Source organism: Metopolophium dirhodum, chromosome 1, assembly GCF_019925205.1.
Source record: "Metopolophium dirhodum isolate CAU chromosome 1, ASM1992520v1, whole genome shotgun sequence".
Lineage (NCBI taxonomy): Eukaryota > Metazoa > Arthropoda > Insecta > Hemiptera > Aphididae > Metopolophium > Metopolophium dirhodum.
The window spans coordinates 7,058,905-7,082,279 of NC_083560.1; the positions used below are offsets into that span (position 1 = coordinate 7,058,905).

General features: G+C 30.6%; 2 protein-coding genes across 2 annotated transcripts; both read right to left on the reverse strand.

Moving 5' to 3' along the window:
- Positions 1–12,781: 12,781 nt before the first annotated feature.
- On the reverse strand, positions 12,782–19,929 carry LOC132934950 (mothers against decapentaplegic homolog 4-like). The gene is made up of 13 exons (XM_061001384.1): positions 19,771–19,929; positions 18,786–18,928; positions 18,512–18,616; positions 18,113–18,287; positions 17,816–18,052; positions 17,477–17,617; positions 14,425–14,487; positions 14,286–14,357; positions 13,928–14,159; positions 13,684–13,852; positions 13,458–13,596; positions 13,248–13,378; positions 12,782–13,156 (listed from the first exon to the last, which is right to left on the reverse strand). The coding sequence occupies exons 1-13, from the start codon at positions 19,865–19,867 to the stop codon at positions 13,079–13,081; spliced, it is 1,782 nt and encodes a 593-aa protein (XP_060857367.1). The 5' UTR covers positions 19,868–19,929; the 3' UTR covers positions 12,782–13,078.
- A 1,423-nt stretch (positions 19,930–21,352) lies between these two features.
- On the reverse strand, positions 21,353–23,375 carry LOC132935946 (cytochrome c-like). The gene is made up of 4 exons (XM_061002597.1): positions 23,077–23,375; positions 22,829–22,933; positions 22,617–22,758; positions 21,353–21,841 (listed from the first exon to the last, which is right to left on the reverse strand). The coding sequence occupies exons 2-4, from the start codon at positions 22,853–22,855 to the stop codon at positions 21,696–21,698; spliced, it is 315 nt and encodes a 104-aa protein (XP_060858580.1). The 5' UTR covers positions 22,856–22,933; positions 23,077–23,375; the 3' UTR covers positions 21,353–21,695.

Below are 23,375 nucleotides of genomic sequence, written 5' to 3' on the forward strand. Positions count from 1 at the left end.
CTTAACTTTTCTGTTGCCCGGAATAAGAATTCTGATTCGCCGCAGTATATTATCAGGTAGGAAATCCACCTGCAGTAGATCGCGGACCCCGTGTTGTTTGTACCTACGTAAGTGTAAGGGATTTAACTCTAACGGATCAAAGTAATACCAAGTATGTCGTTTTTACTTAATTCCACCTACGGCGGATTAATACAATCAATTAATACAAAATCCTAAACCAACTGTACTAAAATCCGATGAATACAAAAAAAAAACAAATTTAACCCTTTTAAAATTATCTCTTCCCAAAGGTCTAATCTACGCACAAAAATTAATTTAAATATATTGACAAAAAATAATAATACAAATCAACAAACATGCCCGATTAACCAATAGCAAGCAATATACAATACACTATTATTATTTTAATCTGCAACTAAATTTTTATTATTTAGCTTATTTTTTTCTGGACAGATTTCCTATTTTCCCGGTGAATTTTCCTAAAATTTTCTTTCGTAAAAACCTTCTCCTAGAAATGATGAACATCTTAAAAAAAATTTGAACCAATTCGGACCTGCGTTCTCGTTTGATGAGATAACATACATTTTTCACGCTCCATTTTTATATATATAGATATATAAATTGATATTCTGTGATGAAGTTTATAAAATGGAAGTTGTGAACTACATCGTAGGTATGCATAGACGATAGTCTTTATTATCTATGATTGACAATTATTTTACATGGTAATATTGTAGTACAAAATTAAACAATTTTATACACTCGTAAAAATGAAGGGATAAAATTTTTTGAAGTTAAACTTGAAAGGGGGCCCACTAAGTATATGGTGTCCCGGGGCCCAATTAGTCCTTAATTCGGGCTTGTTTGTTAGTGTTCGTTGCGTCGTTGTGTTGCGAACAACTAAATAATATGTAATTAATAAACGTTTATTGGTATAGCATTTTAAGTGTTATTATACAACATTTTTATAATAACAAATTTATATTTAATGTTACATATATTCACAATGACATTTTCTAAACTTTTAGATTGATGTTATGCTAGGTGTTGCTAATTCCCACGGTTTAAGATTTTTTTATTAGGTTTGTTATTTTTAAAAATATATGCTTACACACTATAGTCTAGAATTATACAAATAACGTGTGATAAAATAATCTACTTTACTATTATACTACCTATATATTCCACCTTAAAATTGTTTAAACACAATATTATAAAGATTATAATTTTATTCATCTTAAATTTTAATGATGGGTGGATCGCCCCCCTCTGTTTATACCTATATTATATTACAACAAAAACCTGATAATATATATATATATATGTTTTACATTATTTTATGATTAATAATCGTGTTAACAAAGCTAGAAAAAAATCAATGATTTAAATTTTTTTGGCAACACTAGGTTTGACATATTCTGTGGCCATGATAATGTGGCGGGGAAAAATATCATTAACTGGCCCAAACAAAAAAACTTTTTAAGTATAATAATGCATAAAAATTACACCTTAAAAGCCTAAAATGTCCTAAAATGGTTAACTTTAAACTGGACTTTTAACTTAAAGCCAGACTTACGAGTAGTGGCTTAGCATTACTTCATATTCATAGAGATGTAACCATAAGTCATGAAAATTATATAGACCGATTTGAAAAACAAAATGAACCGAAAAGGAGTTTTATAATTTTACATGAAATATATTTTTTAATTTAACAAACTATTGTTTTTATGACTTTTAATTTTGAGGATTGTATATAATGTGGAAAATATTTCGCCCCCTCTCCTTAGAATTTGCCAAAGACTAATAAAATAAATTAAATAAAATGTCAATTCATTCTAGCTTAAAAATATCAAAATATGAATATCTAATACAGATTCAAACTTCATAGTATATCAGCTAGTCAATATTACAAATTAATCATTTTTAAATATAATATGGAATTATAGTTTATTGCAAAAGACACCATATTTTCAATAATAATAATAAGAAGAAACAATAATTAACTACCGGCCACGGTGAGAATAATAATAATATACAAAACATTTACCAGTGAATAATGTTGTATACTGTACCGCCATCCGGCGCACCAGCAAAAACGGCTGCTACTCGATCATGCTTTTGTTTTCACTGGGAAAATATTATGTAGTGCGGGCTTTTTGCTCTGTCGGCCGATACCCGGCGATCTTTGGTGGCACGAACAGACGACAGGTGACAGGGGGGGGGGGGGGGGGGGTCACATATGCGCAGATAGCGAATGAGCGGCCGTTACTCCAGATATTTGGGTAAAGGTATGGTGATCGTTGGTGATTATAAGAACTTTATAATTATATATCTAAGCCATTGGTACTAGGAGGGGAACGTGTGTGCGACTGCCGTACAGGTCATCGATGGTGGAGACCTGAGGTCCGCGGGTTACCATGTGTTATCTTGTCGCATGTCGCGCTCATAATGTGTACTTGCTGTATTATAGAATAATAATAATAATACGCTGATCTGCGTTGGACGTCACAAAATCTTATGTAATTATTATTTATGTATGTAACTCTGCTGTTGTCTTGATTTTTGTTGTATTATTCCTTTTTGTAAAGGGCTATCGCCCGTTAGTCGTACAATAAATCAGTAAGGGCCGAGGTCCTTGGGCCCCCCTCTGGATCCGCCACTGCAATAAATAAATAATTAAATACTTTGTAACATCACAGCATTTTTCGGCACATAATTTTAATAGAAACAGTCCCCGAGCGTACCTTAGTAGAAACAATTCGACGAATACAAAACTCCGTCGCCGGGCCGAAGCCAAGCTCCGTCGACGAATCATTCTTTTTGCAACTGGTGACCTGTCTACACGTCTTTCCATTTCTACAACCGACGACCGGTCCACACGTCACGTCTCCGAGACCATCGAAGGAAAAAACCTCGTTACTAATAATTGACCACGAACGCCGTCGTTTTGAACCTGGGTCTTTGTACGTGAAAACACCGCCATGATGGGCTGAGCTCCAACGATGGGCCGCTGGTGGCCAAGCAGACCAGGCATGGAGTCTCCATTCAAGGCACAGAACAAATCGTCGGTCGTTGTAACATATTTATTTTGTCTTTATCCCTGCCCCCCCCCCTACACAAGCAAGTATATTGTTGAGGCGTCGCCAGACGCAGGTCCCTACATTTTCCACTCTCACGCATGATTTTTCCCGGTAACCCTGTGAGGGCAAATCATGAACGATATGGTGTGTCGCCTCCCGTGGGCTGGGAAAAAATGACAATTCCACAAATTTATATGCATTGCCATGTGCCAAATTGGTTACTATTATTTTTTATCCATACTACTTATGTAAAATATAATTACATGATTACCTAACTTATTTTTTATTCTCAATTAAAACAACCATCTTCCCCTTTTAAATAAATCTTTAAAATTAATTTTTTAATGCGTGTAACAAAATCTATGAGTTCCACCGACTTGGCCCTCAGGTCACACGCGGTGAGGCTCATAGGTCATGACCAAAGGTTCCCCTTTGGTCATGGGTAGTTTTTGGTGGTGTCAAAACTACTAAACTCTTACAACTTAAACGAGTAAAAATACAATCTTTAAATTATTGTATGGATATATTACAACACCATTGTACATTGAATGCCCCAATTTACCCTTAAATAATAAAATTGATTATAACTCAAGAGCTTTTAGTGTTATTATGATGTTTGTTATACAAATTCATCATGAATTCAAAATGATACACACAGTTTTTAAGACAAATTATCACTTATTTAAGTAATGTGCGATTGAAATAAGACTTCAGAATGGTAATGTATTTAATTCGTGCTTTTTTCAAATGGTTAAAAACCTAAGTAATAAAATAAACTTAATTTAATATTTTGAACGATCCACTCATTGATTCTAGTGTCAAATGTTATCATAGATTCACAGATCTGTAAATGACAGATAGTTCGGGCAAATGTAAACTGGGCCAGCGGATACCTTTTTTGTTGTAAACTTTTTGATAGTAAAATCGATTGTTTAGGTGTAAAATTTCCGATTTTGACCAACAAAATACAATATAAGCATGATATAATTTATTCTACAAATATATTTTACTTGTATTTCTTAATACTGAAACATATTACTTAAATTTTGCATTTATACAACGAATTTCATACTATGAATAATTGTATTATTAATTATTTTTTTGGAGGATAATGAGAATATTGTCTCCTCTGGGTGTCTCCTCAGGTGTCCTCTGGGTAACGCTAAATAAATGGTTCTCAAAAATATTATACGTATATTTCCATTCACGCCGAGTTTACACGTCAATCATTTTTACCTGTGAAAAACCCCGGGCCGAGTTTACACCTAAACAATTTTTACCTGAAAAAACACGGTCCGAGTTTACAATCGCCCAATAGTTCTGTGCCCTTATCACCACTTTTCTGCCGCCTTTTTTCAATACCGTTCCGCAAAGCGGGGACTTGTATTTTATTTCGTAACAATTATTTTATTTTATATTCGTTTTTTATTTATACGACTTCTGTGATTTTTATATTTATGTTCTTCGTTACTTCGGTCTCGCTTCCACCGTTGGCGACCTTAACCGACCGGCCATCGTTCCTTTTGCTCACCGCCTCCGACCGAGCCACACGTAAACGACCGACCCGCGATTCCCGTATACGATAACAATCGAAACGACCACCGACGAACGTCTCCGCCATACCGCTCCGATCTATCGTGTCCGATCGTGGGTGCCAACAGGTGCGTACCGGGTCCATTTTCCCTACCGGGAAACCGGTTATAATCAGGGCCCACTTGCTATATACAATATACTTACAAATACATAGGCGTATTTTAGGGGGTGGGGGGCTAAGCCTGTAACAATAACCGGGTTATCTACCCATTTTTTACACTACATAAGAAAAAACTATACAATTAACATGAACCTAAATAATAAACCAAATCTACATTTTAATATAAGTTCTATAAAAATAAGTAAATACACAACAATACTAGGATAATTATTTTTATTTAAGTGATCTCGATTGCGTATTATCAGTTGGTGATGATATATATTAATATGATATTTTGATCTGATTGAATGAAATAATTAAAATAAAGGAAAATATAGTTATTTCCGAGTGTTCACATGGATTAGTTGTCAATTTAAGATAATTATATTATACCTAGTGCTCCTGGATTTTATATGAGAATTAAATTCGATATGGGTTTATTTATAAGTAAATAATATCAGCCGCACTCACCCACTAATGTGGCTTAATAAATATTTAACACAACTGCGTAAACGCCAAATAGCGTTCATACTATACATAATATAGCCGACGACGAGCATCTTATTATATTATTATTTAATATGATCAATGCTAAATAAATGGATAATGTACTAATAGCAATTATAGTTTTTTAATAAATTATTATAGATTAAACATAAAAAAAAAATTATAGTAATACCTATGAAACACTACAATGAATACGTAATAATAATAATAATTATTGAAGTTTTAATAGTTACACTTTCTCCGCTCATGTCGATGTCTCATTGTTCCAATATTAAGTGACTTTTACATTGACTTTTCCGTGTACTAATTTCAAAGTCCAGTCTTAATATTATTATTTTATTATAATATATAATAGTATGTAACACATAAGTATATAAATTAGGTTCAACACACAAATCAAAATAATAAAATAATTTCACCATTATAAACTATTTTCAATCTATTCAAATTATTATTTTAATAGTTCGTATTACTAAAGAATACAGAAATATATTATTCTAGAAATTAAATTTTTCATTTTTCAAAACAATGGTTCAAATCATTTGCTTGGCTCGAATATAGTATTTTAGAAGACGCTGTCTATTGTTTTTCGTGTAGAACGTTGTCGAATGGTATACATAAACATAATTCTATTAGTGTCTAGTGTTGAGGGGGGGGGGGGAGAGAGTAAGTAAAAATGTTGGCCACTCAAGAAAAACATTGGCCATAACCGTGCCACCCTAATTATTTAATTATTTAATCCTAGCTACGTGCCTGTAAGAAATTATTGTTAACAATTTTTATATGAAACTTTTTTTTGTACGACAAGTTCAAAGCGAGATAATAACGCAAAAGCTGTTTGTTTTAAATTTCTTTAAAAGTATGTACTTTGTAGGCCTTATAGCTCAAAGACTATAACTCTTACGGGACAATGTCATAGTTCTTTTTTTGTAGAGAATTACCTCCTCTACAACTTTTGTACGAAACATTTTATCGTACGACCAGCAACAAGCGATATATTAAAAAAAAAGCTATTTTCATGACCTTTGAATAACCTTTGACGCGCACGTGATTTCGTGTTCGACTTTTTACCTATTGTTTATGACGACGTTATAAAGGTGTATGCCAAATTTCAGCTTGATGGGATTTTTTCCGAACTGAAAATCTAATGTGACTGGGCTATGTCACAATGATACATTTTTACTAATATTGACGTACACATTGTATGCATTTATGTATGTTTGTTTGTGTGGGTGTGTTTTGTGAAGGAAAATGAACATAAGTAATATTAATGTGCAGGCCACCGAATAATCACCACGTAGCATCCCACCGCCGACCGTCACAGGCACATTATAAAAATTGTTTATTTTTGTATCGTATTTTTGTTATCTCGTGTATTATATAATAATATCTAGATCATTCGCGATCGACCGGCCAAACCATTAGTTCGTTCACCGGTGTCATCGGCTAAAGGTTATTTTTTCGTGCGCCAGCCGCCTTTGTAAATTCTCAAATTATTTTTGTATCCAAAGGCGCGAATCGCCGACATTAGTATTGTATTTGCCGTCCGCGAATCGCCGTGTCATATGTAATGGGCGATTGTAAACTCCACCAGAACACCGGTTGGATAAAAAGGTAATGAAAAGGTCTAATGTAAACTCCATCAGTTTTTTGTTCTTACCTGTGATGGGTATATGGACACTCCGCCAGTGTTAAGGCCTTCCTAACTAAATGATACTTCTCTACTAAGAAAACTCAAAATAAAAAAAAAGTTATTGTTTTAGAGAAAGCTATAAATACTAAACAGTTATAACAATGGATTTATATTAGACTTAATGGTTTGAATATCTACAAATTGTATCTCATAATTTTAGTACACAGTTCAAAATATTATAAGTATTATAACATAATATTATAATGTCATAATAATATAATATAAATATTTTTTTAATTATTAGTTATTACAATTGTCTATCATTATTTTTTAACATAATACCGGCCATTGCAATTTGTATGATTTGTTTGAACAACTATTATCATTTTTATTTTTAAGTTTTTTATATTTTTGGCAAACACTTATTTAATATGGATAATTATTATTATAAAATTATGATTTTTTGTTTAATGATAATCTGTATATCATATTAATTGTATGGTGTATACTGTTACTTGATTTGTTGCACTGGCGTAGTTTACATGAACTCAATTTATTTTACCTGATTTTTGTCACTGGCGGAGTTTACATGAACCCAATTTTACCTGTTTTATTTTCCTGGCGGAGTTAACAATCAAAAAAGGTTCTCGTGTCGGAGTTTACATGCGCCATATGTAATATAATAATATATTATTCGGTGTATCCGAATTGGTTCCGAAACGTCCGAATTGGTTCCCGGTTTGTTACAAAAGGTGTAGGTATTCGAATGGTTAAAAATTATGCTTTTTGTAATAAAGCTACTTTTATTTTTAATCAAATATCTTTTAATTTTTAAATAGCCATGGTAGAATAATGAATAATATTATAATAATAAAAATAATGATAAAAACGAAAATACAATCATTACACGTATACTCTGCGGTTATTGCGGTTGATTACTGAATGCCGTTGATACCGACCAACAAGTAACGAGTCGATATCCGTCCATATCAATAATAAAACATCAGTTTTATCACAGTTTCTATTTAAATGACAATTTAGTTCATTTTATATAGCCGTACTTATAAACATGGGAAATATGTTAAATAATATTATGAGATTGTATTTTGACTTTTTCGAAAGTGTTTATCAGGAACCAATCCCGATGTGTACCGCCTAATCTAGAATACCGGGAACCTATTCGGATGTGTGTTGCCTGGATTGTCGGGAACCAATAAAGTCGGATGTCGATTTCCAGGTACCTATGGGAACCAATTCGGATGCAGCCATATTATTATAATATAATTATATATAACCTAACCTGCCGAACCGTTTATTTTTATTGTGTTTTGTACTACATCGCAAGGCGCGAATCGCCAATTATTTTAGTATTATTTGTGAGCGCAAGTGCGCATTTTTTATAATTGTCATTATATTGGTTTGTTGCTGTGTGTGTCAAATTTCATTATTATAGCTATACAGGACCAGCTGGCCAGTCCGCGCCCAACAACTCTGTGAGTATTTAAATTATTATTATCATTATATATATTATTATATATTGTTGGACCAGAAGGTCTCACGAATTATTATACATCTTAACAGCTCCAATAGCTGCATTTATTATATTCTGTGTGTTTTGATCATTATTATCTATATTGTTGTCTTTCTGTGCATATACAATTATTTAATTACCAGTAATACAGCAATTTAATTACCATTAAGTAATACAGTTTTACTATTTATTTGAGATATCTTTCTGTACTTATGTTTAAGGCATACACACCCACACATATACACACCTCTACACACCCACCACACACTAGCACTCAGAGTTTTGATTGGCGAACCCGTCCACTTCTCTCGAGTCGCTATACACAAAATACACATACAAACATAGGTCGGTGAGTAGTGATGTAGGTAACGTAACGCAAGGTTACCCAACATATTTGGTGACCGGCATCACGGTCTATTATTGCTCGTACCTGGCCCATAGAATTAATATTGTTGTGAGCACAACAATAATAATAATATTAGTATCGTAATCTCGTATAGTTTTATTTCTAAAATCAAATACGAGTACAAATTCTAAAAGCAACAACCGATTAGCACTCTTATTAATTATAATTGAACACGGACTTCAGTTAACTTGCGACAGTCGTGTACGATTCAACTATTCTGCGTATTGCGTTAATTTAGTTTAGTACATTATTCTACCTAAATTAAAATTTATTTTGTTCGTGACGCGTGTTTACATTAATATCTTTTATTTTGGGAAAAATATGACTTAAAAAAATAAATGGGTGGTGCGGCTAAAAATATAAAATTACCACAAACTGCTCTAGAATCGAAAATAATTTCAGGTATGTTTAATAAACAGACAAAACTTGAGCCGGTAAGCAACCAGTAAAAAAAAAAATATTATAATTTAAGATAATATTAATTTGTAAATATATCGTATACCTATATAAGAGTAATAGAGTATAGGCTATAAGTGATGAATCGGGCAAAATTGATTCATATTTAATCAAAGATATCCTAATAAGCTACTAATATTTTTGTTTATCTATATAAATATTGTCATATAATAGTTTGTAGCATTTAACTGATATAGGTACCCATACAATTGTTTTTATAAAATATCTGCTACCTTACATTTAAAAATGATGTTACCTAGTTAGTAAAAAGGGTACCATAAAAAAAAGTAAGTAGATAATATGTGGTTGCGAGTGTTTTTTTTTTACCTACCCATTCAGGCCGGTCAAAACCTTTGCCCCCCCCCCCTCTATTCAGTCCCTAAAATATCCAAATTTTCGTACTACACACATATAGTCCCGAATCGGTCAAATCTAAATTATTTCTAGATAAACAATAGTATACTATATAGGAACCACCGTTCACTAATAAGCTGATAATAAAAAAAATAGCTACTCTCAATAATAACGAATAATAATAACTATAAGACGTAACAACACAAAATATTGTTTACTGTGTGCCTGTGCAGTAAATAATAATTAAAATGTGGCTTGGCAAAAAACCATTAAAATATAAATCGATTAGCATTTTTTGTTAGAATATTACGTAGGTACTACTTATTTTATATGACGTACGTATACTTACGTTTTACGTTTTATTGTGAATTATAATGTATGGGTACAATGTATTATATGCAAAAAATATATTATAAGTAATATACATATTAAATTAATAAAAAAAATAATAACATTATTTTGGTATCATGTTATATAATAGGTACCAAACTAACCACCTACGTACCAGCTAGGAATAATCTGTCCTTCCTCATGTTTGATATCAAATATCCCATTTGGTGAATTTTTGAAGAGGAAGTTTTACTCTTTTTAAAAAAATTATGTAACAATAAACAGGTTAAGGTAATATTAATTACTAGGTACATATGTCGGATAAGTAATCGAAATAAATAATGCTTCTATTTTCAACTTCTATCTTAAACAGTATCTGTTCCAGTGTGAAAGTGAATCTAGTTGGTGCATTCGTGAGGTGAACATTTATAATTCCAAGTACCTATCTAGTTTCCAAAAGCACCGGAAAAAAAGTTTAAGTAAAAACGGGAATTTTTACACAAAATCGGTTTAAATTTATTTTGGTTTTTGGTGTAACTCTATAAAAAATGACCGTAGATACACGAAATTTTCACAGAATGATTAGCATTTTAAATAAAAACCTTTCAAAATTAATGACTCATGTAGAGCTATTTATGTATGCCTAATGCCTATGCATATTCAATTATTGTTCTTTAATAGTTTTTCATAAATAATGTCAATAAAAAATAAATGTTTGCACTGTCAAATCTTAAAAATATAATACAAGGTTCCTCGTAAGTTAAGAAATTAAAAAAAAATCATAAATACTCACAATAATTTTTTAAGAACGTCTGAAGTTTGAATTTTGTCAAAATTCGTAAAAATCAAGAAAGTATAATAATTATTTTGAATTAAAAATCCTTAAAAGTTTTTAATAAGCATTTAAATTTCAAATGTTGAATTTATTCTTATAGGCACAATTTTTTTTTATTAATTTTTATCAATGAATTTTGACAAAATTTATCAAATTTAAAATTTAATAATTATTTTGTTGTTAAAAACTTATAGGATTGAAAATTTAAAACTAAGGTTCACGTAAATAGGTAAATATATAAATTACTTTATTCACAATAATATCATCAAATATACTTAGTAATATCATAGGCTGACTGATCGTTTTCGCTCAGAATCATTTTTCTTATACATTTATGATATTATATCATTGAATTCAAATTTAACACCACCTATTACAGTGACCCACTCGTAAACCTGCTGTACATCAGAGCGACATCCACTTACCCACTTTTTATGTACTAAATGGACATATTTTGTAAATAATTAAGTATAACATTTTAGTATAAGTTAATTAACTAATAGTATCTATGTAAAATAGGTGAATGAAAACTGTTAACAGTTTTAACTTATAATATAGAAAGTATTACTTTTTTTGAGTAAGAAATAAAGAAGTACCTATTTAATATTTTATTACATATAGCTAGGTTAGGTATGATATATATATGGATATAAAACATAATAAAGTTACTTGTTACGAATTTGATGTATTGTCGTCACCACCTTCTCTTCTATGGATATTTGAATTCTGATTCTATTGTTATTTCTTAACTAATATTTTTTAGCCTTTGTTCATATTTATTTTTTTTTTTTTTTTTGTTAAAAATGTACCAATTTGAATATTTAACAATTTAATAATTGCTTGTGAATTTGATTCAAGTAGTTCAGTTGATCAAAAATATACATCTATAATTTGTTATATTTGAAAATACTAAACAACAGGCAAAAAAATAATTTCATATTAAATACTTAAATAATATTATTAAATAGTAAACTTTAAAAAAAAATGGGGGGGGGGGGAATGTCTGCATCAAAAATAATAGTTATAGTACGTTAACATTTCTGAAAAATTAGTTTCGGTGGAAAGGAAAAACGGCTTAAGTGATATTTTATACATTTTACAGGAGAGCCAAACAGCGGTTTTTTTCTGCTTTTTTTAAATTTTAATAATGTAATAAAAATGTATATTGTAATAATAGAGCTTACGCCTAACATTTTTGGGAGTATGTCGCTTACGCTTTTTGGTGCTCACGCCTTATTTTTGTTATTAACTTGAATTTTGGTAGTTACAACCAGCATAGTAATAATAATTTTATTATAATTTCATTTTACTCTATTTATTTAAAAATGAATAAAACGAAATTTATAGATATTGTCAATAATTATAATAACCAACAATTAATTAAAACCGATAAAAAATATTTAAAAATAATATTAAAAATTATTATAAGCAGCTGTGGTGGTTACGCTCAAAAATATTGTTTTGTCGCTTAAGCCTGTTATTTGGTGGTTACCCTTTAATTTGATAGATGGCATTTATGCCTTGCAACTATCGATTATTTTATTATCGAATATAACTTTGTAAATAATCAACATATCGATAATTGGGTGAGCACAATCGATGCAAAATTATGTCCTTTGCGCCTTAATAAAAATAATAATTTTCGTCAAAAACGTTGTTTATGTCCTTTTTTCCTACCACTGTCGATATACTGACCACCTTTAAATTTTAAGAGTAACCGTTGGTTTACAATAATAATTTCTATTAATGTAACAATCAACATAGGATTGAGTATTTAAATACAAGACGTATAAAATATCTTTATAATAATTATAAAGATATTTTAATTTATTTTATTTTACTAAAAAGCAATTATTGATTTTTAGTAAAATGAAAAAAATTTAAAGAAAAACAATGTCTCAAAATCAAATTATAGGTAAATAAATATAATATAGTCATAACTCATAATAATGGAAACCTGTTCCTCTACACTTAAAGTAGATGTATATTGTAACCTTAAATATATATGACATTTAAAAATATTTAGGCCATGTTTGATTATAAACAGCTATTGTGTTAAAAAAATAAAAAAATAAATTTATACAGGAAAAACTAAACAATTTTTACTAAGGCATTTAGTAGAAAAACATTTCATGTTTGAAAAACACCAAAACATGATAAATTAATGTTGTTTTACCAAACAACAAGCAACCATTTTTTCTTAAAGATAACTTATTAGTTACTACGTTTGAATATTTCGAGTTTCTGGATAAGTCAAGCTCTTGATGGACCATCTATTTGCATTGAGTGTAACACTTCATCCAAAAGTTGTAAAGCTCGATGTAAATGAACCTTATAATAATTGTAATTACCAATTAAAGTTGTTTGTTATATTATTATTTCGTAACATAAAATTTATTATAATCATTTTAGAACTACATACTTCTATCCAGCATGGAGTCTCTTTAATGCTAGTTCGTAGATAGTCGGAACCCCAACCTTTTACAAAACTTAATCTTAATATGCACAATCTTCTTAAATCGTCTACTCCAATACCTGCTGCAGCACTCAAGCCTTTAACAAAAGTAAAAAAATATAATTATAAATTGTATGATAGGCTGTAATACATTAAGTGAATAACAAAATAACATACTTATAGCTGGAGCAATACCTCCCACACTATGAGGTCCTGCTAAGTGTCCTGCAACTGCTGCTGCTTGAGCGACAGCTGCATTGTGAGCTGTTTCGGCTTGTTCACACATTTGTCTATAACACTGTCTAAGATCAAAAACCTAAATAATTTAAAACATGTATCATATCAATAAAAACAAAAAAATAATTTATTATATTTCAGTTCTCAAAATACACTTAATACATACTTTAATGTATGCATGAGGATACACTTTATGAACTGCATCTCCAGGCGCTCGTCCAGCTTCTGTATCTAAATAATATGACTGCACAAAAACTGAATTACCACTCTGACATTTTAACCAAACATCTCCTTCTCCAATTAGATCTAGTTGGACACCTTTCCCAATATGCAATCTGTAAAGACCATTATTTATTAATGTTTTAAATCACTGGCTTACACTAATAACTAATATTATTAATTATTTTTACCTAGCTTTTTCACTTTGTTCTGTCCTTTGAACATTACTAAGGGCTCCCAGACAAAATCGATTAATACGGGAGGGATCGACATAACCATCAACAATGACATGAGGGATACTAGATGTAACCTTAAATGTTTCTCCAACTTGAGTATCTAATTCAAAGTAAGCAATTGAACACCAATATTCAGGAGCTGGCTGAGACGTTAATAAACCACTCAATCCCATTTCAGACGTTCCCCCTAGATGAACAATATAATTACATTCAAGATATATTTAAATATAATATAGCTCTAAAACAAAATATAAATGTTGGATGTGGTGGTTACACTAAATGTGTATAAGTGTAATTTGTACTGGTCGATTACCTGTTATTGTACCAGGCATCGGGGCGGTAGGTCCTTGATAATTATGAGATGTCATTGTTGTTTGACTGGGTACTGTATGTTAAATAAAAATATTACTCAGTTTATTGTAAGTAATTGTATTAAAGAACAATATTATTACGTAAAATGTCTTCCTCTTGTCCTGGGAACATACTGAGATTTTGTAATGGCATGTTTGGTGGTTCTATAATAAAAAAGGTTATAAATTAGTACAACCTTATTTATAAAATTAGCAAAATGTTTTTATTAATTTATCTATTCTTTACTAGGCACAAAAGTGTAAGACAACTTATAAGACGTATAGTTTAATAGTAATATATTTTCTATTAAATATACTATATAGATATGTAAATTCAAAAGCTTTATGTTATACATTTAAACTATGTTTTAATAATATCTAGTACTTAACATTAACTACAAAAACAAATAAAATAAATAATAACACATAATTTTAGTTTTTAAGTATGAGTATTAATTTGTAACTCTCTATTTTCGCCACAAGAACAGCTTACAGAAGATAGATAATTTAAATGTATAATGTATAATTGTATATTTGTTTTTTTAAATAAAAAATAAAAAAAAACATTCAACAGGATAAATAATGTAAACAAATTAGAAAATATGAATTAAAAACCTTAAGAGGGCGGTACACCCACATACATTATCTGTGTCGTACAAACATATAACATAATATATAACATAGCAAATTGAACGCTCAGCAGATCAAGCATAGCTGTTAATAAATTTAGAGAGAATTTACCTCTTATAAAATGAAAAGGTAAGATTATTATCTAGTGCAGTGGTCTTCAACCTTTTTGGACTCGCAACCCACTTTTATAGGACTACAATTTTCGCAACCCACGTATGCTTGGCATAAAAACAGTAAAAATGATAAAATTGCTCAATGCTTTGTACAGTAGTACTACCTATTATAACTGAATAAATAAAAATTACATTTATGTAGGCAGAATATTTAATTATTATTAATTGAATATGTAAAGAATTCAAACAAAAAAATATAATAAAATAAAAATAAGACACAAAAAATTGAATGTGATGTTTGTCCTTGAATGTTTTCACATAATAAATTCCAAAGCGCTCACACTCACAGTACCTATCACACAGAAAATAAAATAATACAATTTAATTCATAGTATGAATAATAAACATAATATATTATTGTTGTTATACCATTGCTATTGATAATAACTGATTAGTAAAAACGTGCATTATACTCAATGTTTACTCTATAACCATAGAGTATAATCTAAAATGATTAATCGTCAGCCACTGAGGCGCTGCAAATCATAGCCTGTGGCGTTTGCCAACGGAGGCTACGGTTATGTGTAGTCTCCACATGTGCTATTCACAAATTTGTCTACACATGTAACATATCAATAACGATGGCGGCAGTTGCCTCCTGAGAAAGTGGGTAGCCGCCGCTGACACTGGACACATGGAAGGGCAACCGTACTATGTAGTAATACAGTATATCAGTATAATATTAATATTATATTCGCCTGTTGTGCACGGGCACTGGCCAGTCTCTTACTTATGGGCACCACGGTCTTGTTTAAAGACTGATACCGAGCATGGTACACTCCATAGTCTATTCAATACATAATTTAAACATATATTTTATTTATTTCCCTTTTATAATAGTGTCTATATTTGAAAATATTAACACACAATATTTTATAATTGAAATAATATTGATCATGTACTTTCTCTTATTTTCACCTTGCCTCCCCGGGAAAACCACCACTGATTAAACTAAATTTTTATTTTAAAAATAAGACGTATCGCGACTCAATTGTAAAGCTTTTGCGACCCAAAAATGGGTCGCGACCCACCGGTTGAAGACCACTGATCTAGTGAACCTCAGAGGTTTGTTTTTTAGATTTTAATTTTAATGAAAGTTTTGAGTATTTTAAAATGTACAAACAATTTACAATTTTGAAATACTAATAACTCTATTCAATACTCTTGAATTAAAATTAAAATATAAAAAAAAAACCTATTCACTCTAATTTTTAAACAAACAGAGTTATGCATAACCTACTGAGCATACAATTTGCTGTTATGAGTTTGTAAGACAGAGAGAATGCATGCGAGTGTAGCGCACTCTTAAGAAAAATTATTTTTGATATAATTTTGCTGAATTTTTATAATTAATGAAGATGTGATAAACAATATTCATTGAATAAAAATAAAAATTACTAAGAAAAAGTGCAGCTAATATTTTAAGGAATATTTTTCCTAACAAATTTTTTAAATGTATTTTTAACTTAAAATTGAAAATTTTATTGTATAGATGTTATATTATAAATAAATTAATTAAAGCAGATAGAATCTTTCTGAAAAAAAAAAAAATACCAGAAATAATTAAATAAAGGAAAATTGTTGTAGTATACAATTTTTAAGTCAATGTTTTTCAAAATCTGAATTAAATCCTGACACATAAGAGGACGCTATACAGATATCTGTTGTCTCCATCTAACAAGTGCATAACATAGCCAGTTTATGCTCAGCAGATCAGGTTTAGCTCTGTTGGTTTAAAAATAAGAGTGAATTGACCTATTAAAAAACTTGACGGTAAGAACATTCTCTGTGTCTGTATGTGGGTATTTTTTAAGATAACTCAGTTTTTAAGTGAGTTATGAGGATTATTAATTTAAGCTATTTGATATACACTTAACTTCCTACAAAATTAAACTATTGTAAAAAACCCACATATAAACACAGATAATGTTAGTAATAATAGGTTTCATAATAGGTTGATTCACTCTAATTTTTGAACTAAAGGAGCTAAACATGATCTGCTGAGTGTAAATTTGCTATGTTACGCACTTGTGAGACAGTGATGAGTGATAGCAAATGGCTGTGTAGTGTATAGTGCCCTCTTAAGTTTAAAACATAAATAATCATATAATATAAGCAGTTATATCATTGAAAATTATATCAATAGATATTTGATAGGTAGTTAACTCAAGAGAATGTAAATGATAAATAGACAATTTAAAAATATAACCAAAATTGTACCTTAATACAAATGATAATAAAAAATAAATAATAAGGTAAATATTTCATAAATTAATTTTAATAATTATTAATTATGTTTATATTAGGTATGTCAGTACCCACGTTAACTTACTATTAGTAAAGGAACTTACCATTGGAGGGTATATGTGATGGTGTACCTGAAATCCAATTCTTACATGATTCAGTCTTAACATGTACTTGAGAATTTAAACCAATTTGATGACTAGGACGTTGTTGCTGCTGTAGTATAAGCCCAAACAAACCAATATCTCCTACAAATAATTATGTTCTACTAATGACTACACATGCAAAACTATAGTAAAATTCTAAAATATAAAATAATTAATCTCAATATAAATCTTAATATCTAAATATTTGAAATATAGAAAATATTAATCCATCAATTACTCATCATTGTCATGTAATTAATATTTTATAAATTTAAATATATTTCCACAGTTAATTCTTACCAGCAGCTTGAGGGACAGTTGATTGTTGAGAAACATCAGTGGCTGGATTTTGTTGGTGATATAAAGAAGGTAAGTGATGTTGTACAATTGCAGCTGGGCTGTTTTCAGATGCATCACTGCTAACTTGACTAAAATCAGGTGGCGAGGGAGACATTCCTTCCTCACCAGCTGTATATTCATCTCTTAGGCCAGAACCATTAGTAGATGTGCCACTTTGTAGTGTTAGAGCACTTAAATCTAAATAGTTACTAGACATAATAAATAATCATAACAATATAAGTAAATAATTAATATTACCTATGCATGGCGACACAATCCGTTCATAATGATATGGATTAACACACACAGAATCACGTCTTTTGTCAAAAGCATATTGACAATACTTTAAGTGCTTGAGTTCATTTTTATGTAAATCTGGCCATCGCCAGATTCTTGCGTATATTACATGTGGAAAAAATTTACGTCCAGCTACCTATAACAAAATAAAACTTAGATTATAAATAATAGTCACTATTTATATAATAGGTAATTAATTAATTATTGAGATATTTAATTTCTAAAATAATAATTAGAACCTGCAAATACCAAGTACATTTTGGTTTTTCTGATAACAAATAACTATTCAATAAAATGTACAAGTAAACTCAATTTTTCAATCGTCAAATTCTAAGATATTAAAAAATTCAAATCACTCACCTGTAACCGTCCGTCTAATGTTCTTTGTATTGTAACACATTTACTTGGAAGTGAACCATTAGTGGTTATAGCTATAATAAGACTATCTAATTCTTCTCTTTTTTCCTAAGTAATTAGTTAAACATTAATTATTTATAAGCTACACAATTATAAGAATATATTGAATTGAATAATAATATATCTAGATAAGATCTCATCTACTAAAATTTACAACTTACATTAGGCAGCTCAGGTAATAGCAAAACTTAATTTTAATTTTCCCTTAAATAGTTACCTTTAACTTTTTAACCAGTGACTCAATGGCTCGTTTGGCAAATGCTTCTTTTTCCCATCCTTGTCGATGGCACATCAAACTGTGTACTATACTCAAACAGGCATCAGCTGACGTTGGTGCAGTTGATTGTTGTATTTCACTAGCTTAAATTCAGAAAATAAAAAAGGTAATAAGATGAATAAATACAACCACTCCAGAGTGTACGACAGTTAAGTTTATAAAAAAACATTCCTTTAGAAATATGTTTCAATAGAAACTGAAATCGCCAGTAAATTGAATTATGAAGAAGTTCTTGACAAATTTCCCGACATAAAAGCAAGGTTATAAACAAAATTATTTTATTTTTTTTTTATTATTATTATTAATCATTATTTTGAAATACCTAATGCATAAGGTAATGTATTAGGTAATCTATTAGGTATACTAAAAATGTTTACTATTGTAATAATATAAGGAGTCAAGAGTTATATACTTGTGGCTAAAAATTTTATTTTTTGTTTTGCTCTAAACCTAATTACCATTTTTTAGATTATTTCCCGAATCTTATTAAAAAATATTAAAAACTGTGAGTATGTAGCCAGAGGGCGGCGCACCGCTTGTGTTCTGCCACAGGATAAACAATTGCTCGGTACCGCTATGCGACGACCACCGAAGTCATTTAGACCGATGGTCAAAAATATTTTCAGATATTGTTAGTATGGTATAGTGACGTATAAGTCATAATATATATTATGTATTATGACTTATACGCGTCTCCTTCACCGAGCGTTACGTTGAAATCCCACAGGTGCAAAAAAATAATTCCGAGAAGTCGACCGATAGGTACGTCAGTAACGTTAGACGCTCGCGCGTTATCGTATGTCAAATAAACGGTATCTGAGCATTAACCAAAGTACGGTTTGTTACGGTTTAGTATAACCGTTAATTGTTATTAGGCAATTGTTAATGTGCGAAAAAAGTCTATGGTCTAAAGTATGGAACGTACTTGGTTGATGAGCCGGCGGTTGTTGTACTTGTGCTGGTCGAGGAGGAGCTTGTGCATACCGTCCCGACATCATAACATTGCGCGCGTCGTTATCCATTTGACGGTTTTCGAAACTAATTACCTAATCGGAAGTAAATAAAAACAACGAAGAATTATACCACGTCACAACCTCCAACCGCCAAAATTCGCCCCACAAACATACGGTTGTTATCAATATTGTGGACGGTTTATCTTATATCATCACAGTATTATACAACTTCTGAGGGGCTTGGTGAACAGGTGATTACACCGTACAGGTGAAGTAATAATATTATACGGCATTTATTGCACAGATATCCCTGTATACAACATACCTACTATACAGGTGATGTCTGTGATTTGTTGTCGTTGCAGGGGGCGGAGGGTTCCACTCTCCCGAAATGTTTAAAAGGAGAACAAGAGTTTTTATGTTTTGAACGTAAAAATGATTATTGTTACGACTACAGTATCCAAGTAAAAAAAAATGTAGGACCCTCCCCCCGAAACTGTTTATCAGTTACGGCCTTGTGACTGTGTGAATTGGCCGAATAGGGTGATTGTAGCCTTGAACACGGTCTCCAGGGCATATTATGTGAAATAGGAATGGTAAACAGGTCCACCCCGCAAACCGTGTCAGTATAGGCACTAATAACGTTTTAGTAATACGTGTAAGCCAAACCAAGTCCAATATCATGTTAGTGCCCTGGGCTGTATTCCATGTTTTTCGGGGGTTCATACTTCCTGATCATAGGGAAGCCCGATGTCGGCGGCGGTAAAATGACGGTAGCATCTTGAAACCGATAGCTACATACGAGGGGGAGGGGGCATGCAAAGTACTGAAGTTAGCACCCCCCCCCCCCCCATGACCTATTTTTGTTTATACCAGGCATTCGATGCACACCTAGAGACCAACGGGCCAGCGACGAGTCACCGCGTATCCGTCTAGAGTCGTGATTCCTGTTCCACAGCCATCTGAGCGTCTCGAGGATTGATGTGGAAGTCCGACTCGCTCCGGCTAAACGCATATTATTAATATAATATTGATCCTAATTGACAGGTTCCTAGAAGTTTGTGTCAAAATTAACGCACAGTTAAATTGTATATAATATATCATACGATTTCACTATTATGCTGTCAAACAATTAATAATACTAATAGGGATGACCAAAATGGAGGACATCAATGCGTTATTGTAATTTAACTACTATAGTATTTTCCCATCTATTGTAAGGTGCAATTATTATAGAAATAAGATTACAGATTTACAAAAACCAAAGTACAAAATATTTTATAATTTATATGCCTCAACATATTTGTATAATTATACCAACCACAGTTGATAAATATTAATTATTAGTGGTGGATGTATGCTCAGTGCTCGTGTAAGGCTCTACATACAACTAATATGGCAGTATAAATTTCAAATTGTATATTATATAAAACTTTATTTTATAACCAATATAAACTGATAACTTTTAACACATTATATGTTTAAACCAAAGTGTCAATCACTTGACTAAGTTCTTAAAATAATATTGAAATATAGTTCACACTTAGTGCCAAATATAAAATATTACTAAATTTAATTAATACTATTTGCCAATGAATAATAAATAGTAATTTTACGTCAATGACTATCTATCAGTATTTTTAATTCTAGTTATAAAGCTTTATCACTAATCTTTAAACCTCGTCTTATGACATACATTTTATAAGGCATTAATTCTGAAGCATTTGATATTTGACTCTACAACACTGTATAACAAATAAATTTAAACAAGAAATAATTTAGTTTAAAAAGTGTACAAATTATACAGTATAATAACTGGGAATAATAATAAAAAAAAATTAATAACGTGGTTTTACTCATAGTTAAATTTATTATAGTATTGTCATAGGTACTGACATTACTTGGTAGCTTTTTTCAAATAAGCAATAAGGTCTTTTCTTTCATCTTCTTTCTTAATGCCAGCAAACACCATTTTGGTGCCAGGTATATATTTCTTGGGATTTTCTAAGTACTCAAATAATGTTTTTTCATTCCATGTGATACCTATAATCAAAAGTTCAAAACAAATATATAAATTATCCAAGGTTATAAAAAGTTTAGATAAAGATAATTTCATCAGTGGCATATGTTTTCAAAAATATTAAAATGAGTTTTAATATCTGCTCTTAAATATTCAAATGGTTTAGTTTTTCATAAAATTTCAACTTAAGAAAGAATGAAGAAGGGGCATTTCATAAAATGTAAGTACATTGATCAGTTTGATCTTTAAACAATTACCTATAAATAATATATTAAATTTACAATTTAAGACATTTAAAAAAATCACTTGTAACAATGTTAAAAGTTGAAAGCTTAAATGACAATTAACAAAATACATTATTTTCCAAATAATAACTGTTATAACTAAAATAGTTAGGTATACAGGGTTTCCCGCGAGGATTTACCTATTGGGGTATCTCCTGAGATAATAAATATATCATAAATATATTTTTTGATTAGACTCACAGAAACAAGGATTACATAATATATTTTATTTTTTAATTTAATTTACCTATTTTTTCAGTAAAAAAAGAAAAAGTAACAAATTTATTTTGTTATTTGTTTATTATTGAAACAATTGAAGATAGCTATTTTCTAGAGTTTATTTTTCCAAAAATGTTGACCTTTCAACATTTTATTTTCATTGATCTTATGATTTTTAATCATTTTTTTTTATTTATATTATGTAAAACGGAAAAAAAAACTGTTGAGCGAGTCCCCCTCTACGGCTAATGGATATATCCTCACTGGACACCCTTTATAATAAAAGCATATTTACCCTTTCGTTTATTGGCATCAGTATAAGTATAACCAGCAGCTTCACCGGTTTTACGTCCAAATAAACCGTTCAAGTTGGGTCCAACTTTGTGTTTGCCGCCCGACTCCACCGTGTGGCATTGAGAGCATTTTGTTTGGAATACCTTGAAATCACATAAATATTTAATATTAATTTAGTTTAAATAATAGGCGTAGGTACCCGAAAACACTTACTTTGGCTCCTTTTACTGCGTCACCCATTTTTGTTACTTAGTTAGGTGTTTGAAAATTAAATATCTGTAAAAATTTCAAAAACCAAAACGCGACTCCGAATAAAACCTATAAAAAAAATGTAATTGTTATAAGCAGGTAAATGGCATATAAAAAAAATTAATGACGAAACGAAACAAATTTGTTTTTTTTTTTTTTAGAAAACATCGATAAACGTGAAATATATTCACAAAATTAGTAAAATTACTTACGATGTATAATTGTACTGAGCGGAAGAGCGGATACGCACGACCCGTCAACACAAAAATGAATGTGAAAAGAACGAAAACAATTAGGTTAAGGAATGGAAACTGACCCGGTACCATAGAACAATGCCAGGACCACACTACGAAACACGAATAACAGATCGAGACGGTGAGTGTTGAGCATCAATTATTCAGCATTGGCAAATCATAATTGACAATAGGAAATTGTGATGGAAGCCCGACATTAATTTATCGTCAATACTTGAATTTTGTAAACAGACATTTCCCGACCAACCAACGTCCGA